The 24,070-nt window shown below is 37.8% G+C and overlaps 1 protein-coding gene across 5 annotated transcripts in view; it reads right to left on the bottom strand.

The window, feature by feature from the left end:
• SLC25A16 (solute carrier family 25 member 16) overlaps positions 1–23,815 on the bottom strand; it is a 53,842-nt gene extending 30,027 nt beyond the window's left edge. For 2 of the 5 annotated variants that reach the window (XM_073240942.1, XM_073240943.1), the window contains exons 1-4: positions 23,556–23,815; positions 17,012–17,104; positions 12,060–12,193; positions 11,078–11,141 (exon numbers count right to left, since the gene is read on the bottom strand). In XM_073240942.1, coding sequence (XP_073097043.1) covers positions 11,078–11,141; positions 12,060–12,193; positions 17,012–17,104; positions 23,556–23,679 — 415 coding nt within the window. In that variant the 5' untranslated portion in view covers positions 23,680–23,815. Of the gene's footprint in view, positions 1–11,077; positions 11,142–12,059; positions 12,194–17,011; positions 17,105–17,187; positions 17,562–23,555 lie in introns of those variants that run through there. The other 3 variants (XM_073240945.1, XM_073240944.1, XM_073240946.1) reach the window with 3 other exon arrangements.
• Positions 23,816–24,070: the final 255 nt, after the last annotated feature.

The following is a 24,070-nucleotide window of genomic DNA, read 5'->3' as shown; positions in this document are numbered from 1 at the left end:
TTATTCCTTCTCTGATCTGTATTACATACCTCCTGTCAGCATGGTTACCACCTTTATTTTGAATTATTTTTTGGGGAGATTGGTTAAGTCTATCTCCCCAGGTCCTCTCTTGGGGCTTGTCTGGGTAATTTTGGACTGGACCAAATTCTTCTGCCCTTTCATGGTGTTAGAGGTAGCTGTAGGCAGGTAAGCGTGTGTGTCAGCTGGGAGAACAAAGTCCTTTCCTGCTTGCTTGTCACCTTGCCCTTCTCCACTGCCTGTATCGGTTACCTGCACTCCTGGAGCAGCCTCCGAGTTAATCCCCTAAGCTGCTCTGGGCGGGGTCTCCATATGAGTAGCGCAGAGCTCTCCAGGGAGTGGCAGGCACGCCAGGTGTGCTCTCCTACGAAAGTGGCGCCCCCGCTGGGCAGCTGTGTGCTGGCTGTGGCCTTTGGGTCTGGCCCAGGCGGCTGTGCGCCAGTCTGACATTCTGGGTGGCTGCTGGCCGTATAGCTACTCCTGGGCTGTTCCTGTGCTGTCGCCACCAGCTCCTGTGGGCCACACCCAGGCCCCTCTAGTGCCAGCTCTCCTGCTACTAGGCCGGTGTGTTGGGGTCTGCGCCAGTTGGGGGAACAACTGGCAGGCTGCTTATCACTGTGAGGGGCTTCAGAGCTGTGGGGCCGCCCAGGGGGTTAGATCACCTAGAGTTCCCCGGGATTCTCAGGTGCTGGGCTAAGTGTGCCGGGATGACTTCGTCCAGCTGTGAGGTCCCTGTCCCTTTAAGACTTGCAAAAAGCGCTCGCTTTTCTTTTGTCCCAGGGACACCGGTTGCTGGGACTCACTCACAGGTTTTGCTTTTCCATTTCTCTAATATCCAGTACACCATGCACCGTGTGTCTGCACTCCCAGTGTGAACTACCAGAGCTGGTTGTTTATCAGTCCTGACCCTTCACTCCCTCCCGGCTCTGACTCCTTTCTATCCACCGGGGGGCTGGGGTTGCATTTACTTTTTAAAAATTAAATATGACTTCTAATCTTGAACATTCTCTTTTGTAATTGCTTTCTTTTTACTTATGATATGAAATATTTTTTTGCAAATAAATACAATTGTACAAAAAATATATTAACATATATGTAAAAATCTCATATTTGGATTTTTTTAAAGACTGTTTTCTTGCTACATAATTAAATTACCTTTTGGTATGATAAAACTGCAGTGAGCATCCTTGTTGCTAAATACCACTGTGTACATCCTTATTTCTCTTAAATAAATTTACTGAATTTAGTATATGCTAGAGGTAGTGCTTAAAATCAGGAAAAGAGGATAAATTATTGAATAAACAATGTTGGCATAGCTGACTAGTCATTTGGAGAAAAGCTTTATTAAATCCCTACTACATTCTGTATATAGAAATAAATATTAAAAGGATCAATATGAAAGTTTTAGTAAAAAACATGACTAGCTATTTTTATCTTAGAATGGGGAAGACATTTTTAAAAACAACACAAATTTATGAACCCACAGAGAAAAAGACTAACCCATTTGGTTATGTAAAATTTTCTATATGTGGAGAAAAAACTTTTGATTTTTCTAAAAAATCATAAATAAGGGTAAAAGACAAATCTAAAACTTGGAAATAAAATATTAGCAACAGTTGACAGGAAAAAAAAAAGTCCTAATACCCATTTATAAAGATGAATTTTTTTGAGGTTTGTTTTTTTAGGAAAAAGTAAAGATTTTAAAAAATAGGAACAACTCGAGGGCGGAGCCAGGATGGCGGCGTGAGCAGAGCAGTGGAAATCTCCTCCCAAAAACACATAGAGCTATGAAAATATAACAAAGAAAAATCTTCCTAAAATAGAGACCACAGGACACAGGACAACATCCAGACCACATCCACACCTGCAAGAACCCAGCGCCTTGCGAAGGGGGTAAGATACAAGCCCCAGCCCAGCGGGACCCGAGCGCCCCTCCCCCCGGCTCCCGGCGGGTGGAAAGAAACCGGAGCGGTTTTTTTTTTTGGCGAGCGCTTTTTGGAAGCCTTAAAGGGACGGGCCCCCGTTGCTAGGGAGGCAGGGTGGCGGGACCGGTGAGCAGGTGCCTGGGACCGGCGCCTGAGGACAAAGAATACCCCGCGTTTCTCCCTGCGGGACCGGCGGGCGGGTGCCTGAGACCGGTGCCTGAGGACAGAGGAAATCGCGCGTTTTTCCCCTTTTTTTTTTCTCTTGTTGGCGAGCGCTTTTTGGAAGCCTTAAAGGGACAGGGACCCCAGTGCTAGGGAGGCAGAGTGGTGGGACTGGTGAGCGGGTGCCTGGGACCGGCGCCTGAGGACAAAGAATATCCCACGTTTTTCCCTGCGGGACCGGTGGGCGGATGCCTGAGACCAGCACTTGAGGACAGAGGAAATCGCGCGTTTTTCCCCCCTTTTTTTTCTCTTTTCTGCGAGTGCTTTTAGGAAGCCTAAAAGGGACAGGGACTCCGGTGCTAGGGAGGCAGGGCGGCGGGACTGGTGAGCGGGTGCCTGGGACCAGTGCCTGAGGACAAAGAATATCGAGCGTTCCTTCCCTGCGGGACCGGTGGGTGGGTGCTTTTTGGAAGCCTTGAAAGGACAGGGACCCTGGTGCTAGGGAGACAGGGCAGCAGGACCAGTGAGCGGGTGCCTGGGACCGGCACCTGAGGACAAAAGAAAAGAAAAAAAAAATCGCTTTTTTTTTCCTTTTTTTTTTTTCTTTCTTTCTGTTCCCTCTCTCATTGTTGCTGTTGTTGTTTTGGTTTGGAGAGTGCTTTTTGGAAGTCTTAAAGGGGCAGGACAGGTCACTTAGACCAGAGGCAGGGAATCTGGGGACCTCTGGGCACACTAACCCCCTGGGCAGCAGGGAGCAGAGACCCCTTACGGAGATAAATAGCCTCCTGGCTGCTCCCCCTCCAACGGGGCTCCACCATTTTGGAGGAACAGCCCCAGCCAGGCCAAGCCCACAGCAACACCGGAGATAAACCCCAAATCAACTGGGCAGGAAGCAGAAGCCCTGTCTGCGCACAGCTGCCCAGCACAAGCAACTAGAGGTCGCTATTCTCCCAGGAAAAGGCTACAAACCAACAAGAAGGGAAGCTCTTCCAGCGGTCACTTGTACCAGGTCTTCAAACTATCTCTATCACCATGAAAAGGCAAAACTACAGGCAGACAAAGATCACAGAGACAACACCTGAGAAGGAGACAGACCTAACTAGTCCTCCTGAAAAAGAATTCAAAATAAAAATCATGAACATGCTGACAGAGATGCAGAGAAAAATGCAAGAGCAATGGGATGAGATGCAGAGAAAAATGCAAGAGCAGTGGGATGAAGTCCGGAAGGAGATCACAGATGTCAGGAAAGAGATCACAGAAGTGAAACAATCCCTGGAAGGATTTATAAGCAGAATGGATAAGATGCAAGAGGCCATTGAAGGAATAGAAGACAGAGAACAGGAACGTAAAGAAGCTGACATAGAGAGAGATAAAAGGATCTCCAGGAATGAAACAACACTAAGAGAACTATGTGACCAATACAAAAGGAATAACATTCGTATTATAGGGATACCAGAAGAGGAAGAAAGAGGAAAAGGGATAGAAAGTGTCTTTGAAGAAATAATTGCTGAAAACTTCCCCAAACTGGGGGAGGAAATAATCGAACACACCATGGAATTACACAGAACCCCCAACAGAAAGGATCCAAGGAGGAAAACACCAAGACACATAGTAATTAAAATGGCAAGGATCAAGGACAAGGAAAGAGTTTTAAAGGCAGCTAGAGAGAAAAAGGTCACCTATAAAGGAAAACCCATCAGGCTAACAGCAGACTTCTCAACAGAAACCCTACAGGCCAGAAGAGAATGGCATGATATACTTAATGCAATGAAACAGAAGGGCCTTGAACCAAGGATACTGTATCCAGCACGACTATCATTTAAATATGATGGTGGGATTAAACAATTCCCAGACAAGCAAAAGCTGAGGGAATTTGTTTCCCACAAACCACCTCTACAGGGCATCCTACAGGGACTGCTCTAGATGGGAGCACCCCTAAAAAGAGCACAGAACAAAACACACAACATATGAAGAATGGAGGAGGAGGAATAAGAAGGGAGAGAAGAAAAGAATCTCCAGACAGTGTATATAACAGCTCAATAAGCGAGCTAAGTTAGGCAGTAAGATACTAAAGAAGCTAACCTTGAACCTTTGGTAACCACGAATCTAAAGCCTGAAATGGCAATAAGTACATATCTCTCAATAGTCACCCTAAATGTAAATGGACTTAATGCACCAATCAAAAGACATAGAGTAATAGAATGGATAAAAAAGCAAGACCCATCTATATGCTGCTTACAAGAAACTCACCTTAAACCCAAAGATAAGCATAGAGTAAAAGTCAAGGGATGGAAAAACATATTTCAGGCAAACAACAGTGAGAAGAAAGCAGGGATTGCAGTACTAATATCAGACAAAATAGACTTCAAAACAAAGAAAGTAACAAGAGATAAAGGCCACTACATAATGATAAAGGGCTCAGTCCAACAAGAGGATATAACCATTCTAAATATATATGCACCCAATACAGGAGCACCAGCATATGTGAAGCAAATACTAACAGAACTAAAGAGGGAAATAGACTGCAATGCATTCATTGTAGGAGACTTCAACACACCACTCACCCCAAAGGATAGATCCACCAGGCAGAAAATAAGTAAAGACACACAGGCACTGAACAACAAACTAGAACAGATGGAACTAATAGACATCTATAGAACTCTACATCCAAAAGCAACAGGATACACATTCTTCTCAAGTGCACATGGAACATTCTCCAGAATAGACCACATACTAGCTCACAAAAAGAGCCTCAGTAAATTCCAAAATATTGAAATTCTACCAACCAATTTTTCAGACCACAAAGGTATGAAAGTAGACATAAATTCTACAAAGAAAACAAAAAGACTCACAAACACATGGAGGCTTCACAACATGCTACTAAATAATCAATGGATCAATGAACAAATCAAAATAGAGATCAACGAATATATAGAAACAAATGACAACAACAACACTAAGCCCCAACTTCTGTGGGATGCAGCGAAAGCAGTCTTAAGAGGAAAGTATATAGCAATCCAGGCACACTTAAAGAAGGAAGAACAATCCCAAATGAATAGTCTAACATCACAATTATTAAAACTGGAAAAAGAAGAACAAATGAGGCCTAAAGTCAGCAGAAGGAGGGACATAATAAAGATCAGAGAAGAAATAAACAAAATTGAGAAGAATAAAACAATAGCAAAAATCAACGGAACCAAGAGCTGGTTCTTTGAGAAAATAAACAAAATAGATAAGCCTCTAGCCCAACTAATTAAGAGAAAAAGAGAGTCAACACAAATCAACATAATCAGAAATGAGAATGGAAAAATCACAACAGACTCCACAGAAATACAAAGAATTATTAAAGACTACTATGAAAACCTATATGCCAACAAGCTGGAAAACCTAGAAGAAATGGACAACTTCCTAGAAAAATACAACCTCCCAAGACTGACCGAGGAAGAAACACAAAAGTTAAACAAACCAATTACAAGCAAAGAAATTGAAACGGTAATCAAAAAACTACCCAAGAACAAAACCCCGGGGCCGGACGGATTTACCTCGGAATTTTATCAGACACACAGAGAAGACATAATACCCATTCTCCTTAAAGTGTTCCACAAAATAGAAGAAGAGGGAATACTCCCAAACTCCTTCTATGAGGCCAACATCACCCTAATACCAAAACCAGGCAAAGACCCCACCAAAAAAGAAAATTACAGACCAATATCCCTGATGAATGTAGATGCAAAAATACTCAATAAAATATTAGCAAACAGAATTCAACAGTATATCAAAAGGATCATACACCATGACCAAGTGGGGTTCATCCCAGGGATGCAAGGATGGTACAACATTCGAAACTCCATCAACATCATCCACCACATCAACAAAAAGAAAGACAAAAACCACATGATCATCTCCATAGATGCTGAAAAAGCATTTGACAAAATTCAACATCCATTCATGATTAAAACTCTCAGCAAAATGGGAATAGAGGGCAAGTACCTCAACATAATAAAGGCCATATATGATAAACCCACAGCCAGCATTATACTGAACAGCGAGAAGCTGAAAGCATTTCCACTGAGATCGGGAACCAGACAGGGATGCCCACTCTCCCCACTGTTATTTAACATAGTACTGGAGGTCCTAGCCACGGCAATCAGACAAAACAAAGAAATACAAGGAATCCAGATTGGTAAAGAAGAAGTTAAACTGTCACTATTTGCAGATGATATGATATTGTACATAAAAAACCCTAAAGACTCCACTCCAAAACTACTAGAACTGATATCGGAATACAGCAAAGTTGCAGGATACGAAATTAACACACAGAAATCTGTAGCTTTCCTATACACTAACAACGAATCAATAGAAAGAGAAATCAGGAAAACAATTCCATTCACCATTGCATCAAAAAGAATAAAATACCTAGGAATAAACCTAACCAAAGAAGTGAAAGACTTATACTCTGAAAACTACAAGTCACTCTTAAGAGAAATTAAAGGGGACACTAATAAATGGAAACTCATCCCATGCTCATGGCTAGGAAGAATTAATATCGTCAAAATGGCCATCCTGCCGAAAGCAATATACAGATTTGATGCAATCCCTCTCAAATTACCAGCAACATTCTTCAATGAATTGGAACAAATAATTCAAAAATTCATATGGAAACACCAAAGACCCCGAATACCCAAAGCAATCCTGAAAAAGAAGAATAAAGTAGGGGGGATCTCACTCCCCAACTTCAAGCTCTACTACAAAGCCATAGTAATCAAGACAATTTGGTACTGGCACAAGAACAGAGCCACAGACCAGTGGAACAGATTAGAGACCCCAGAAATTAACCCAAACATATATGGTCAATTAATATTTGATAAAGGAGCCATGGACATACAATGGCAAAATGACACTCTCTTCAACAGATGGTGCTGGCAAAACTGGACAGCTACATGTAGGAGAATGAAACTGGACCATTGTCTAACCCCATATACAAAGGTAAACTCAAAATGGATCAAAGACCTGAATGTAAGTCATGAAACCATTAAACTCTTGGAAAAAAACATAGGCAAAAACCTCTTAGACATAAACATGAGTGATCTCTTCTTGAACATATCTCCCCGGGCAAGGAAAACAACAGCAAAAATGAGCAAGTGGGATTACATTAAGCTGAAAAGCTTCTGTACAGCAAAAGACACCATCAATAGAACAAAAAGGAACCCTACAATATGGGAGAATTTTGAAAATGACAGATCCGATAAAGGCTTGACGTCCAGAATATATAAACAGCTCACACGCCTCAACAAACAAAAAACAAATAACCCAATTAAAAAATGGGCAGAGGAACTGAACAGACAGTTCTCCAAAAAAGAAATACAGATGGCCAAGAGACACATGAAAAGATGCTCCACATCACTAATTATCAGAGAAATGCAAATTAAAACTATAATGAGGTATCACCTCACACCAGTAAAGATAGCTGCCATCCAAAAGACAAACAACAACAAATGTTGGCGAGGCTGTGGAGAAAGGGGAACCCTCCTACACTGCTGGTGAGAATGTAAATTAGTTCAACCATTGTGGAAAGCAGTATGGAGGTGCATCAAAATGCTCAAAACAGACCTACCATTTGACCCAGGAATTCCACTCCTAGGAATTTACCCTAAGAACGCAGCAATCAAGTTTGAGAAAGACAGATGCACCCCTATGTTTATCACAGCACTATTTACAATAGCCAAGAATTGGAAGCAACCTAAATGTCCATCGGTAGATGAATGGATAAAGAAGATGTGGTACATATACACAATGGAATACTACTCAGCCATAAGAAGTGGAAAAATCCAACCATTTGCAGCAACATGGATGGAGCTGGAGAGTATTATGCTCAGTGAAATAAGCCAAGCGGAGAAAGAGAAATACCAAATGATTTCACTCATCTGAGGAGTACAGGAACAAAGGAAAAACTGAAGGAACAAAACAGCAGCAGAATTACAGAACCCAAAAATGGACTAACAGGTACCAAAGGGAAAGGAACTGGGGAGGATTGGTGGGCAGGGAGGGAAAAGGGGGGGAAGCAGAAGAGGGTTGTTAAGATTAGCATGCATGGGGGGAGGGAGAAAGGGGAGGGTGGGCTGCACAACACAGAGAGGAGAAGTAGTGACTCTACAACATTTTGCTAAGCTGATGGACAGTAACCGTAATGTGGTTGTTAGGGGGGACCTGATATAGGGGAGAGCATAGTAAACATAGTATTCTTCATGTAAGTGTAGATTAAAAATTTAAAAAAAAAAAAAAAGAAAGAAAGAAAGAAAGAAAGAAGGAAAAGGGGGATTACTCCTTAACAGGATAAAACTATTGGTAAATCAAAGATCAACGCATGCTTTAAATATCCTTAATGTTGATCACTTAAAGGGTGTCAGATGATCAGCTATGGAGGTACTCTTTTCTGATAATATTCCTTTCTCTTAATTAAAAAAAAAAAAAAAAAAAAAAAGCAGTTACTGTGTGCTGACCTCCAATGAGTTCTGCACAGTGGTATAGAGGGCATGTCAAAGTGTGGGCAAAGGGTCTGTTTGTTTCTATGCAGGAGATCAAGGCCTAGCTTGGATACCCAGAAAATGAACTAAGATACGATATGAGGAGGAGCTTCCGGCATCAGCACTCTCTGGAGGACTCGTGCCGGGGGATGATCATCAAAAAGCCTCCACAGGGATCCGGGCGATGCTGCGGTTGTGGCTGCGTCCACCCCACCGTTTCCTGGACTTGCCATAGGAATGAGGAGGGAGATGTCTAGGCTGGCATGTGCATACAGTGAGACAACGAATTTGACCGGATCTGTACTGTTGGAACTCAACCAGGAGTTGGGAGGGGTGCAAGTTGTAGCACTCCAAAATCTCATGACTATAGACTATCTATGGTTAAAAGAACATATGGGATGTGAACAGATCCCAGAAATGGGCTGCTTTAATTTGTCTGATGGTTCAAGTACAGTTGGACAATATCCATCATATCATAGATAAATTTTCACAAATGCCTAGGGTGCCTAAATGGTTTTCTTGGCTTCACTGGAGATGGATGGTAATTATAGATTTGCTTTGTTTATGTCACCGTATTCCTATTATGTTAATACGTGTGTGCAAATTAGTTAGTAGTTTAAAACCTATACATACTTAAGGTACTATACAAGAAGATATGTCAAAGAAATAATCAATCCTCCCATGTTTCCTTCATATGCTACATCTATAGCTTTTCTTCTTCCTTCCTAATTACAACCCTTAAATAGAATTCGTGCCTCATATCGAATTTACCGAGTATCATAATTCCTCCAGGTGGTAAAGATACCTCGAGACAAGTGCTGGGCATAGAAGCCACAGGGCATAAATCTGTAAAGAAGTAAAAAGCTAACCTTTGCAAACAATATGGCTTCTCTCTCACTTACCAACTTTACATTTCCCTGTATGGCCCCGGAAGATGACTTGTTAGCCAGAGACGGGTAAGATTCCTCAAGGGAGGAACAACCTAAGACAGGCACAGTCGCAGGGGGGCCATCAGGTGAGAATTTGGGGATCAACAGAGGTGAGGCTCAGAACCTCACCCCCCCTGCTTTGAGAGAAATCTTCTGCATCCGTGGATGTCTTGATGCCCTTGTCTAGCCTGGATTAATACTTAGTCCATAGGCACACACCTGATCATCTGATCATTTACATTTGCCTTCTTACAGCACTAAACTATGTTTTCTACCTTTATCTTGCATCTACCTACCACTTCAGCATTTTATTAAAAATAAAAATAATAATAATAATAGGAGAAATGTGGGATCAACATATAAATCAAGTACAAAAATCAAACAAATATTCATATTTGACCTGATTGTTTATAGGTCATATTGCATGATCAAAACCGAAAGTTTCTGTGATGAATGCCCTTGTACTGTTCACCATGTAAGAATTTATTCACTATGTAAGAATTCGTTCACCATGTAAGAACTTATTCGTTATGCTTCAGAAGATTGGAGACTGATGAGAATTAGGCTTGAGATGGATTAATGATTGTACATTGAGCGTTGACCCCCCTATACTGAATTTTATTGTTGTTAACAACCATTTGATCAATAAATATGAGAGATGCCCTCTCAAAAAAAAAAAAAAAAATAGGAACAACTCAAGGCTGAAAGTAAAAGAAATACAAATGATCAGTAAAAGTTGCAAAAAGCTGGTCAGCCTTATTTAATTAACTGCCAAATATTAAAAATCCGATATGATCTAGTGTTGGTATTGTATTTACGGGGAAAGGCCACTGAAAGCATTATGGAGATCAGTTTGGCAAGATCTATCAAAATTTAAATACACATATCCTTTGGTAGATAATTTAAAAAAATAGGAACAACTCAAGGCTGAAAGTAAAAGAAATACAAATGATCAATATTTATTCTACAGATATTGTCATGCAAGTATAATGCGTTATTTGTGAAACAAAAACTGAAAATACCCAAAATGTTAAGCAATAAGGGTCTGATTAAATAAGTCATGGTATAGTTATACCTTAGTATATATATAACACAGGTCTTTAAAAAGATAGGAAAGATCTGTGCACTGATACAGAAAAGTCTTGAGATAATTGTAAAAGAAAAGTTCTATCCTGACGGAATAGTATTAGAAAGAAAGCATACATAATAAACTGCTAATAGTGTTTGCGTTAGGGTTGCTTTAGTGTTGCTTTCATGTTTGAAAGAGAAAAATAAACATCTCCAGAAGTAGAACTTTCAAAGGAATATATGTTTTTCACATACTTATAAGTTACCTAACTCCTTCTCCTTACCTTCTACTCTTTTTGAGTTGGTATACTAATGGTTTCTTGTACAACTGAGTATAGAAAGATAACAGATGTGTGCTGCTTAATCATGTGACACATATTACCTAAACCAAATTAAGTATTTTAATTGAAAATATAATTTGTCAGAAATAAAATATACCCATTCCTCTTACCTGCCATGGATCCAGCCATTAATCTGTGCACATGACCAGAAATTCCCAGCTTTGTGGTAATTAACTAGAAACCAAAAGCATCAAGTTAAATGAGATATTTTTTAAATACTGCCCATTTGACTGTCTAATAATGAAGACTTATTGCAAAAGAGTTACAGGGCTGATAAGAATTAAATTAGTATTTAATATGAATGAAATGAGCACAATTGCATAAAGTTGGGCAGTATTCTATCCCATCGTAAGAAAATCAGGTATTTCCTCTATAGCATCTGCTCTAATTTTGCATTTACAGAAGGAATCTACATTAGAATTGCCAAATAAACTATAGTACACATTGATGACCACAAATACTTAAAGCGTGAATAGGAGTAGCAAGAAAAATCAATGAAGTCTTCGTATACTGATGGCATCAATTATATCTGACTAGCTTAGAATATTGTTCTCATCTCTACTGCTTGCTTTTCATTTTAAAATACCATGTGTAATTTAAAATACTTAACCACTTTCTGTGTTAAGATGTTTGAGAGGATAAATTTTTGGTAGCCAGAAAAGAGAACATCAAAGAGTAGGAAGGGAAAAGCTTTTAACTTATAGTATTACTCAGAACCAGACTTTCACAAGATGATTTCACTATTTTATTTAATAAGAAAATCTGAAGCCACAGTATTCTTCTCCAACAGAGAAAAAGCATATTAAAAAGCTATTAATATTTTATGGATTTATTATCACCTTTTTGAAAGATACTTCAGCTCTTTTTTGTAAGTGTGAACATAAACAATTTACTCAAAAATGACTAACAACTCTGGATAACTCCAAAACTAAGTTATATTTAAAATTTTTTAACTATCACAAATCTTAGTCCTTTAAAAACATATCCATTCATCCAAAGTAACTTTAAAGTACAAAGCAAATGCCTCATCAACTAAGTATGATATTATATTCAAGGACACAAAAGAAGAAAAAAAGATGAAAATTCAAGTACCGTTTTATAATGCTCAAATGCCATAAACTGGATTGCACCATAGGGAAAGATTCGAATCATCATTGCACCATTCCCTTTATACAATCCAAGGTATCCCTCCTTTTGGGGAACAGCACACAATGTAGAAAATACTCCTATTTTCAGAAAGATTTTTAGAAGAAAAATATTATTGAAATAGAAAACACTATCTAATTCAAGTTTTCGTGACAATCACAGATAAAGATTACTATGCCATCATTCATGATATAATTTTGCTTGAGAAGTTACATGAACAGTAATTTCTGAATAACTGTTAAACCTACTTTAAATACATTGTAAGTCCAAATTATATAAATATACCTCATCTAAAAATATGAAAAATAGTAAAACAGATGCAAATTATAAGTAAATAAATTATATTTATAGTTATCACAGATTTTATTAAACTATAGCAGTCTAAGAAATATTAACATAAATGTATTCAAGCTCCAGGTATTACACTGCAAATGATAGACTCTATCTGGAAAGATGAAGTAAGGTTTCCCAGACTGACCCAGATACATGTACAGTTTGTTTACATAAGGAAACTGCTAAATAAAGTAAATAAATGAATAAACTACGTATCTATTACAACTATGCAAATCTGAAGACAAATTCTTACTATTAGGACACTTTAATTAGAAATACTGATAAGCAAAGCCCTGAGCTCTGATCCTCTATAGTGACATATTTATTATTCTATTAATGTCAGTTACTCACCCTATTTGCAGTACAGACTTCTCATTAACATATTACTACTACCATTATTAAACTATTTAAATTCAGGTTCCAAATTTTGCAAACAAAATTTGATCAAATATGAAAATAAACCACTAGGCTCATTTTGAATTTTAGAATGCAAGTAACCATCTGATCCCCTCCTAGAAATTAAAATCATAGGTACTTACTAACATCCAAGAAAAGATATATACTAAAATCATTTTTAATAAGTAGATATCTAAATGAACTAACAGTCTATTAAAAATAATTCTATTCTATATATTTAGCTATGTGTATAACATGTAAAGTTCTCCCAAAATATATGAATAACTAAATATATCCCCCCCCCCAAAAAAATTCTATTATAGACATCTTCTTGCTGGGGGAGGGCACAATGATTAAGCCTTGTTTAATTTGATTCAAATGTGTTTGTAACAATTTAAGGGTAATTAAATTTAGAACAATGACCACCTAGTGGGGACAGAAAGACTGATGATGAAGAAGTACGTAGGATTATCACAAATATTTTGTTAAAGATGTTTTAAGAGAAACCATTAGAAGTAAAACATAGTACTTTCAAAAAAAGGAAATCCAGGAAACAAAGTGCAATGGTGGGGGCTGGAGGACAATACAAGAAAGCACAGAAAACATAAAACATTAAGATGGTGGGTGAAAAATTATCAATTGCAAAAAAATCTAAATGACATAAATTTCTCTTTTAAAAGCCAAAGATTCTCAACTTCTGTTAAAAGGCCATATCTAACACAAGGCTTTACAAAAATCTCACCTAAAAAAAATAAGAGAAAGACAAACAGTTGAATAATGAATTTTGAATGTTTTCAAATGGCCTTTAAATACCAACTGAGATAATTATATTGTTTTTCAACCTATAGTCTATATACTACTTTTACTTTGGGAAATGAATTAAGATTTTCTTCACGGCATCACACTGGACTAATTTCTGCACATGTAAGTTTGTTTGGAAAGAATATGTATTCTCTGTAGGGTGCAAAGTTTCCTATGTTTCTGTTATATCAAATTTGTGTGTTCTTTAAATCCTTCTCTGTATCTTATTTTATCAAGCTAGGATTAGAAGGAACTAACATTTGGTAAAATATAAGCATATGATTGTGTATGCATACATTAGCTCTGAAAAGAAATGAAAGAAACTTGTAAAAATGTTTGATTCTAGGAAGGGAGTAAGGAAAGGAGAAAGAAATTTGCTTTCATACTTTTCTGAATAATGAGCTTGTGAAAATACATATTTAAAAAACTAGAAATAAATAAAATGTAAAAGCAATAAAGTTAAAAGATTTTAAAAAGAATCCTACTATAATTCATCTACCTATTTTTATATCACATCTGACTATAAAAAGCTAAATGGAGGTCAAGGTTTTCAATCTATTACAGGAAAAATAATTTACATTCATGTACCTATTTTCATACCAAATTTGACTATAAAAAGCTAAACGGAGGTCAAGGTTCTCAATATATAACAGGAAAAAATGATTTATACTAACATTGCAAATTGGGAGAAGAAATTCTAATTATACTCTGTTCATTTGGCCATAATAATTTTGATTCAAAACAAAAAATAGTTTTTGATGCCTTGGAAGTAACATCATACATTTTTCAGAAGAACATAAAGTAGAAGTTTTATCCAATAGCACATCTTAGTCATCTTTGACTGTGAAAATTCATGTTTAAAAAAGCAAAACGTTAAAAACTATCTTAAGGGGGTGGGGAAATGGATGGAAAAGGGTGAAGGGGATAAAGAGGTATAATCTACAAATTGTAAAAAGTTCGTCATAGGAATGGAAGGTCATATTCTATAAACCTATAGAATATAGAAGGTTATACAGCATATAACCCATAAACCTATAGAATATAACCAATAATTTTGTAATATCTTGGTATGGTAACAGGGGAACTACACGTACTGTGACAAGCATCTAGAAATGTATGTAATTTCAAGTCACTATGTTGTATATCTGAAACCAATATAATATTGTGTATCAACTTTATTCCAATAAAAAATAAAATATATATAATAAAGGATAAAGATATACACACACAGACACAAAAACTATCTTATGCAAGCATATAAGGAAGGTACCTAGAATAAACTGCCCAAAAACATTTTAAAAGAAACTAAAAAGCCACCAATAACTGCATTTTTTTCTTTCTCTTTTTTTATTTTGGCTTGACTATTTTAAAGACACATGAATCTCTAAATACTACACCAGGAGTTCATTGTTGCACTCCAGGAATTCCATTTCAAATTCTGCATGCCTTGTAGGGTACACTATATAACCCATGGCATGCAGCCCTGTAGAGTGTGAAATCTAATGTAAATTTGTAATCTAGTGATTACATATCAGGAAACAAAGCAATATACATCAGTATGGGGAGGAAGTTAAAGGAATAAAACAATCCCACTCAGACATTCACATGCTGGGTCACTGTAAAATACCCAAAGATATTAGGTAATATAATCTACCTCCTTTCCACCCTCAATTTGGACAACAAAACAAAATCATTCCTTTACTTTCCAGTTTTATATAATGCCTCAATAAGTTCGAAGGTCTGATTCTTTCTTTATATGAGCAGTACACAGTGAAGACACAGAATTCATTGCTAGACACAGAAGTGGTAACAATTCTCTTCTTTCAATTGTAAGTATGGACCTAGATTTAAAAATATTGACAAGAATATGAGCTACAATTAATATATAACATAAACATATCCATTCCATTTTTTTGAAAAAAAATCACATTTTAAAACACAATTGGAAAATAACTGATTTTTATTCACTCTGTTGAACATCTTTCTTATACACTGATGCTACATAGATCATGCAGAGCACATATCAACTCCTATCTATCAAAGCATGAAACTGTAAAGCAATGTAGTAGCATAAGTTAGTTGGCATGACCTAATTTCTTTCTTGGTCTCTGTCCACATTAATTTTTTTTTCTTTTAAATCTTTTTCTCTAAGTGAAAAAGTAATATGTGTTCAACATGTATTACAAATCAGCTTAGAGGGAAAAAATTTCCTATAATATCACCACTGAAAATTAACCACTTAGACTCTGCAGCATCTTACTACACTGATGGCAGTGACTGCAATGGGGTATGGGGAGGGACTCGATAATATGGGTGAATGTAGCAACCACATTGTTTTTCAAGTGAAACCTTCATAAGAGTGGATATCAATAATGCCTTAATTTTAAAAATTTAAAAATATATATATAAAAAAAGAAAATTAATCACTTAATATTTATCCTTCCAGCCTTTTGTCCAAGCACATTTATTTATATAAAAGGCAATATAATTAAACCGTTTTGTAATATTTTTTCATTTAACTAATACATTATGAACATTTTTGCTAGTCAATTAATATTCTTCCACAACTTTTTATGATTGCAAAACAGCCTATAATATGAATTTATTTATGTACTTAAGTAATGCTTATTATTTAATTTAGCCAATTCCCTATTATTGAACATTTAGGTTGTTCATTTCCCTTACTAACATAAATAATGTTTTGATCCTTTTATATATATCTTTGAGCACATTTGTGATGAATTCCTTAAACTAATCTCCTAGAAGTAGAATTGGAAGGCCTAAGAGTATCTTCTTAAGACTTTTGATGCATAATACCAAAATGCCCTCCAAAAGGCTATAAAAAATTCTTACTCCCACCAATGATCTATTACTGGAGTGTCCATGTTAATCAAATGGCTGATTTTTATGTTTGTAAGGAACAACTTAGAGTTTTTTCTTTAGCAATGCACATTTATCCATACATACTAATTGCATTCTGTTTGCCCTAAGATTTCTAGAAGGCTTGTTTAACTAAGTATTTAAAGGAATAAACCTTATCTCCATCACTAATTGGATTTTTAAAAAATCAGCCTGAGCATTATGCATGTCTGTAAAGGATGTGACTAATTAATCTCAATAAACAAATAGTACTTACTTCAGTGATTCCTAAGATTTTGGTTTAGAGAATATCAGTATACCCTAAAAATGATAATATATATAACCACTATGGCAAATGAAGAGATTAAAATGGATAAGAGGTATATGCCTTGCAAAATCTGCCCCCGACCTTGAACTCACTTTTGTGTCCTCTTTTCATCGTAATTCATAACTAAGCTAGCAGATAGATAATGTTTCCATTCATTTTATCTTTAGCGTCCACTACTCACCTAAATGTTTGTAATGGTGATTGTGAGCTTGTAATAAAACCTTCACTCGATCCAAAGGAGCAACTGTTGTTTTGGCACAGCATCCAGCAATACCTAAAAAGAAATTTTAAGGGTCAGGAAGAAATTGCATACCAGTTCTTTCCAAATTGAAATTATTGTTGGCTCAGCCAGCATACCCTCTGATTTTTGATTTGGTCTCCATGGCAGAACTGCCCAGTGGCAGGATTAAGCAGATGACAGGTCCCCATGCCCTGTAACTTAATAATGGAACATGTCAGACTTAAAAATAAGTTTGAAGAGTGTAAATCTACCCACTAATACTTGATGAACACTGGGAATCTTGCTAAATGCAATTATGGAGACAGGCACTTGACAGACTTTACCCAACTGTAGGCCTATTTGAAGGAACTGCCTCTTCTAGATGACTTTTTCATTGAAAAAAACTTTTACCCATAAAATTCAGTCATTCATTTATACATTCAGCAATTATGTATTTGGTGCAACATGTAGATGACAGTTAAGTGCTTACATGGACTTTAGCATAGGTCAGAATCCAGGCCAGCTCTACTAGCTTGGCATGCTTCTAAGGTGATAATATATAAAGGCTTTTTACTACAGATTGTGCCCTCTCAAAATTAATATGTTGAAAACTAATTCCCAATGCGATGGTATTTAGAGGTGGCTTTTTAGGAAGTGATTAAGTCGTCCTCATGAATGGGATTACTGCCCTTGTAAAAGAGGCCCCAGAGAGATCCCTAGCCACTTCCGCCATGTGAAAACACAGAGAGAAGGTTCCATAATAAGGACACAAGCCCTCACCAGACACCAAACCTGCTGGCACCATGATCTAGACGTCCCAGTTTCCAGAACTATATGAAATAAATGTTTGGAGCTTCCAGGTTGGTGGAAAAAAAAAAAAAGAAAGAAATGTTGTTTATAAGCCATCCAGATTATGGCATTTTTGTTATAGCAGCCCAAATGAACTAAGAAATTTTTGTAAAGTACCTTACATATAAGCACCTGATAAAATCAGTTGCTTCTATTATGAAAAGGTGGGTAAAAAGTCTTTGGTGTCTTTTCATGATTACTTAAGCTCTTCACCATTGCATATTCAATCTGAAAGGAATAAGAGAATTGGGATTTTGTGGGTCTCCTTTTACTGCACCCCAGAGACCAGTACAGGGCCTGGCACATAATAGACACTCAATAAATGTTTACTGAATGAATGAACACAGAGTCTTACTATACAAACTTTTTTAAAATGTAAGACAAAAATCACTCAAAGCTAACACACATTTACTTAACAGCTCAGCATATAGCTGATGTTAAAATCCAGAATCTGAGATGTCCAAAAATAAAATATCTATTTGTATTCAAATATTAAATCCACATCAAACTTTCTCTATCAAGCTTATCTTATCTGAACTAATGGAAATAACACTCATGGCTAACCAAAATTTCGGATAAGCTAAAAATAATTTTTATTTCAATATATTTGGTTTAAGAATATTTTGTTATATTATCATCTCAGTCATTACAAATTAACCATATAGTGGAATTATTTAGAATGTGTTCAATAAATAGTTTCTTTTAATAGTATCTTAATTTGCTTACCACAATACTTGATCATCACAACAGTCAATTGAGTTAGGTCAAGCAACTTTTATCTTCCTTTGAACAATTGAAGCTAAAAAAATTCACCCAAGGCCACTTAATCAAAAACAATAGTTAACAAGTACTGAGTGTTTTTACTTTGCACCAGGTACTAGGCTAACAGATTTAACTGAGGGCACCATGCCAAAGCTTTTACAGGTACAGTTGAACCTTGAACAATGTCAGGGTTAGAGGTGCTGATCCCCCCCCCCCGATTCAGTGAAAAATCTACATATAACTCTTGACTCCTCAAAAACTTAACTTCCCAATGTAATAGCCTACAATTAACTTGAAGCCCTACCAATAATACCAGCAGCTGACTAACATATATTTTGTTATATGTATTACATATTGTATTCTTACAATAAACTAAGCTAGAGAAAAGTAAATATTTTTCCAAATTGTGGCAAAATATCTAAAAAAATTTCCAATATATTCATTTTTAAAAACCACACAGTTCAAACCCTTGTTGTTTGAGGGTCAACTGTACTATCTCATCAATCATTACAACCTTCTAAAGTGGGTACTTTTATTTTCCCATTTAAAGGATGGGGAAATTGAGACACTGGGAGATTAAGCAACTTGTCCAATGGGTTTTTTTTTCATATCACTTGAACCAGGAACTCCTATACAATTGTCAAAGTTATATGTACTTCCAAAAAATCTGAAGCAGCACTTTACCACAGAGACACTATGGCCAATAAGAATATGAAAAGATGCTCGGCATCATTAGACATCAGGTAGATGCAATTAAAACTGCAATCAAACATCATTGCACACCTTTATGGAAAACAACACACACAGAGGACACGAACCTGATAATACCAACTGCTGACAAAATAGTGGGGATATAAAATGGAACAGACTTAGAAAACAGTTTGGCTATTTCTTATGAAGTAAACATACAACACTCTTTAAGATCCAGCAGCCCCATTCCTAGTATTTGCCCAAGGCAAAAAAACACATACCTACACAAAAATTTGTACAAAATTTCTCCCCCAACAAATAGCCAAAAACCAGAAAACAAAGCAAATTTTTATCAATAGATGAAACTCATCACAATAGATGAAACTGATAAATTCATGCAATGGAAAACTACTCAGTAACAAAAAGGAACACACTCCTGGTATATTCAACCTGAATGATTTCTAAATGTAGTGCTAAATGAAGGATAACACATATTGTATGAGTACATTTACAATGCCATTACTAGGGATGAGAGGCAAGGAATGACTACTAAGGGAAATGGAAATAATTGGAGATGATGGAACTATTCTATGTCTTGACTGTGATTATACATTATACAACATGTTTGCCAAAACTCATTCGCTTCAATTAAAAAAAAACTCAACTATATATCAAAAAAGAGTGAGTTTTACTTTACATAAATTATAACTTAATAAACCTGATTTTAAGACAAGAAACTATGCAAAATACTATACAAGCTTCTAAAAAACAAACAGCCTAATCAAGATTCCTTTTTAGAGTTTCCTATATTTGCTGTCTCCAATATCTTTCCTCCTTTTAACAGATTTTGTGTAATAAAGTATAAGACACATAGAGAAAAGTAGAAATCCTAAGTATATCTCTTACTGAATATCTGCAAGGTGAATAAATGGACATAAGGACCACAGAAATCAAGAAATGTAACATTACTGGCCGCCTGTAAGTCCTTCTTCTGTACCATCAACATTACTATTTGTCCTTCCTCAGAAACAATGAATCAGTATTCTGACTTATAACAACATGGATTTAGTTCTGACTGTATTTGCACTTTATACATATAAAATCTCATGGTATGCAAGTGATTTCACTCATCTGTGGAGTATAACAACAAAGCAAAACTGAAGGAACAAAACAGCATCAGACTCACAGACTCCAAGAAGAGACTAGCCATTACCAAAGGGAAGGAGATGGGGAGGGAGGGTGGGGACGGAGGAAGAAGGAGATTAAAGGGTATTATGATTAACACACATAATGTAGGGAGGTCATGGGGAAGGCAGCATAACAAAGAAGACAAGTAGTGACTTTATAGCATTTTCCTATGCTGATGGGCAGTGACTGCAATGCAGTGTGGTGGGGACTTGATAATATGGGTGAATGTACTAACCACATGTTGCTCATGTGAAACCTTCATAAGATTGTACATCAATGATACCTTAATAATAAGTAAGTAAATAAATAAATAAAATCTCACAATAGGCATTGCTTATGTCTGGCTTTTTCTGTTCAATATTATACTTGTGAGATTCACCTACACTGTTGCATGTAGTAGAAATTATTCATTCTCAGTGCTGCATAATATTTCACTGTATCATTATACCATATTTTAATTATATATTCTAGCACTCATGGCCACATGGGTTCTTTTGGTTTGGAGCTATTATGAATATCGCAGACATGAAACAGAAATAGATATATGTTGGTAAATGCTTAGGAGTGGAACTGCTGAATCCAACAGCATACAAATGTTCAGCTTCATAGATAACTGCCCAGCCATTTTTCCAAAGCGACAGTTCCAATTTACATTACTACCAGAAGCACAGGAAAGTCCTGGCTGCTATCCATGCCTACACTTAACCTGACTCTATCTCAGTGTCTTGTCAACATCACAAAATATAAGGTGACCAGAACTAAACTTCTGATCTCCCCCAACAACCTTCATGAAAGTTGCTCCAACTACAGCCTTCCCAATTCAGTCAATGAGAGCTTCATCTCTTCAGGTGCTCAGACCAAAATGAGTCATCTCTTCTTATCCCGTCTTTATTATGTCAGAAAAACCTCTTTGTTCTATCTACATCAAGATTACCACAATTTTTCACCACTCTCTGTTATTGCCCTGATTCAAGCCACCATCTGAATTACTGCAATAACCTACAAACTGGTTTCCTTTCTTCCATATTTACACTCCTAGAGTTATTCACAACAGAGCAGCCAAAGTGATCCTTCTGAAACATATATCATGTCACTTCTCTGCTCAAAACCTGCAGTGGCTCTCTACTTCACTCCAAGATAAAATCAGAATCTTTACAATGATTTACAAGCCCCTTTATTTTCTGCCCTCCCACCCTCTCCACTTTCTCTCTCCAACCTCTTTCCCCATCAGCACCACTTGGCTCCAGCCACACAGGTCTTACTGTTGTGTTTTGAACAGACAGACACACTCCTGCTTTGAAGCCTTTGCTTTAGCTTTTCTCTCCTCCTGAAATACTCCTCTTTATTCTGCTAAACTCTTCCACTTCTTCAAGTCTGCTCAAGTGTTATTCTCTTAATAAGATGTATCACAACTATCATATTTAACACTGCCCCACTCAGACTCTCCATTTCTTTGCCCCCTTTTCTTTTTACTTCCTATTGCATTCATCACCTTTTAACATATTCTATAACTCACTTTCTCATTTTGTTGTCTTTCTCCCTACAACTTCCCAATCAATGTAAGCTCCAGGATCTTTGTTTTATTCCTTGATGAATACTGAGCATGAAGCAGGCACATACCTGGCACTCAAACGTTCCTTGTATAAATGAATGAATGTCCTTTTTATCAGCAGGAGAACAAAATAATTAAATTCTTAATAGTACTGCAGCCTATAGATAATTATCTTTCTACAAGTCCTCATAATGTGGGATTTTAAACATTCCCAGCCTAAACAATTAAGTGATGACAACCCAGACAATCAATTAAGAGAGGGCAGGGATTGAAAAACCTCTTTAGGGGAAGGCAGAGGAAATTTCTGAGAGATAATATAAATCTTCTGGCTTTGCTGTCATACCAATAGTAGGGCCATACCAGTTACCTGTCAGGTAGCTGTGGCACAGTTTACTAGAATCACTGGAACTAGCTTTGGTTGTGGACAGTTTTGCACAATATCCCAGTCATCATTAAAAAGCTGACCTCCAATATTTGTTTCCTTCAAGCAAACAGCAAAATCCAATTCTACACTTGGTCACCTATTGTCTTTATAAAAGAAAGGGGTGCGCCCTATGTTTATTGCAGCACTATCTACAATAGCCAAGATATGGAAGCAATTTAAGAGCCCATCAGTAGATGAGTGGATAAAGAAGATGTACTTATACAACATGGAATATTATTCAGCCATAAAAAAGTTCCTGCTATTTGCAACAACATAGATGGATCTAGAGTGTATAATGCCCAGTGAAATAAGTCAGGAGGAGAAAGACAAATAGCATATGATTTCTCTTATTTGTGAAATATAAATACAAAGCAAAACAAAGAACAAAACAGCAGTAGACTCATAGACACTGAGAAATGACTGGTGGTTACCATGGGAGAGGGATTTGGGTGGATGGATGGGGCAGTTGAGGGGGATAAAGGGACACAAAAATTCTCAATCATAATGTAGGCTAGTCACGTAGATAGTAGTACAGCGTGGAGAATATAGCCAATGATTCTGTAACATTTTCCTATGTTGACAGATAGTAGCTGTACTAGTAGGGGTGAGGATTTAATAATATGGGTAATTGTTGAACCAATGTGTTGTATACTAAAACTAATATAAGATTGTATATCAACTATACTTCAATAAATAAAGAAAGAAAAGAAAAGGGAGCCCAGAATGTTTCACTGAAACCCTGGGGTCTCTGTAAGGGACTCTCTTTCTCTGCTACCCAACCTTGAAGAATGAATGGGTGGTTGGTCAGCTCTTGTACCTCCCCACCCGCTCCCCATACCTGAGGCCCTTCCTCCCCAGAATCCTGCTGTCACTAGTCAAGTGATTATTAGAAAGTGGCTACAGGAGGTCAGGGTAAACATGTGGCAGGGCACTGAAGCAACCGGAGTCCAGGAATGTCATTGCGGCCACATGCACCCGACCTTCCAGGGATTCTGCCCCTGCCAGCCCGGCGCAGCTGGCTCCTGTCCGCGAACACCCACCTCCGGCCAGGAAGGAGCGCAGCCAGTAGAAGTCTCGGCGGGCAGTGGTCCCTCCGGCTCCGGCCGCCTGCGACATAGCGGGAGGGGGATCGGCGGCTGCTAGGGCCGCCGCTGCCGCCGCCATCAGGACAAGGGCTGCGCCGGGAGCTTTGCTGGCTGATTCACAAACCACGGGCCGGGGCCATAGCCAGACCGGGAGGTGACAGAGCACCTACCGCCGCGCGGGCGGGGCGGAGTAACACCCGGCGGTGCGGCGCGGACTGATGGCGTCCGCCAGGGGCGGGGCCTGGGTCGGGCAGAGGGGGCGTCACCCGGTCGCGTCACCTCCTCTCACCCTGCACCCCTCACCCCACGTCCTCGCACCCCCGCTTCGCTTTCCAGGCCCTTCTGCTCAGACAGAAAATGGGACGCGTGGCCCTAGGGAAACCCACCAAATCCCTCCAAAACCCACCGCCTCAGAAAGCTCTGTTCCGTGCATTGGCTGGTATTGACCACTGACCTGTAACTGCCTATCT

The sequence above is a fragment of the Manis javanica genome, chromosome 7, assembly GCF_040802235.1.
Source record: "Manis javanica isolate MJ-LG chromosome 7, MJ_LKY, whole genome shotgun sequence".
Classification (NCBI taxonomy): domain Eukaryota; kingdom Metazoa; phylum Chordata; class Mammalia; order Pholidota; family Manidae; genus Manis; species Manis javanica.
This window is presented reverse-complemented; position numbering and strand designations above follow the sequence as displayed.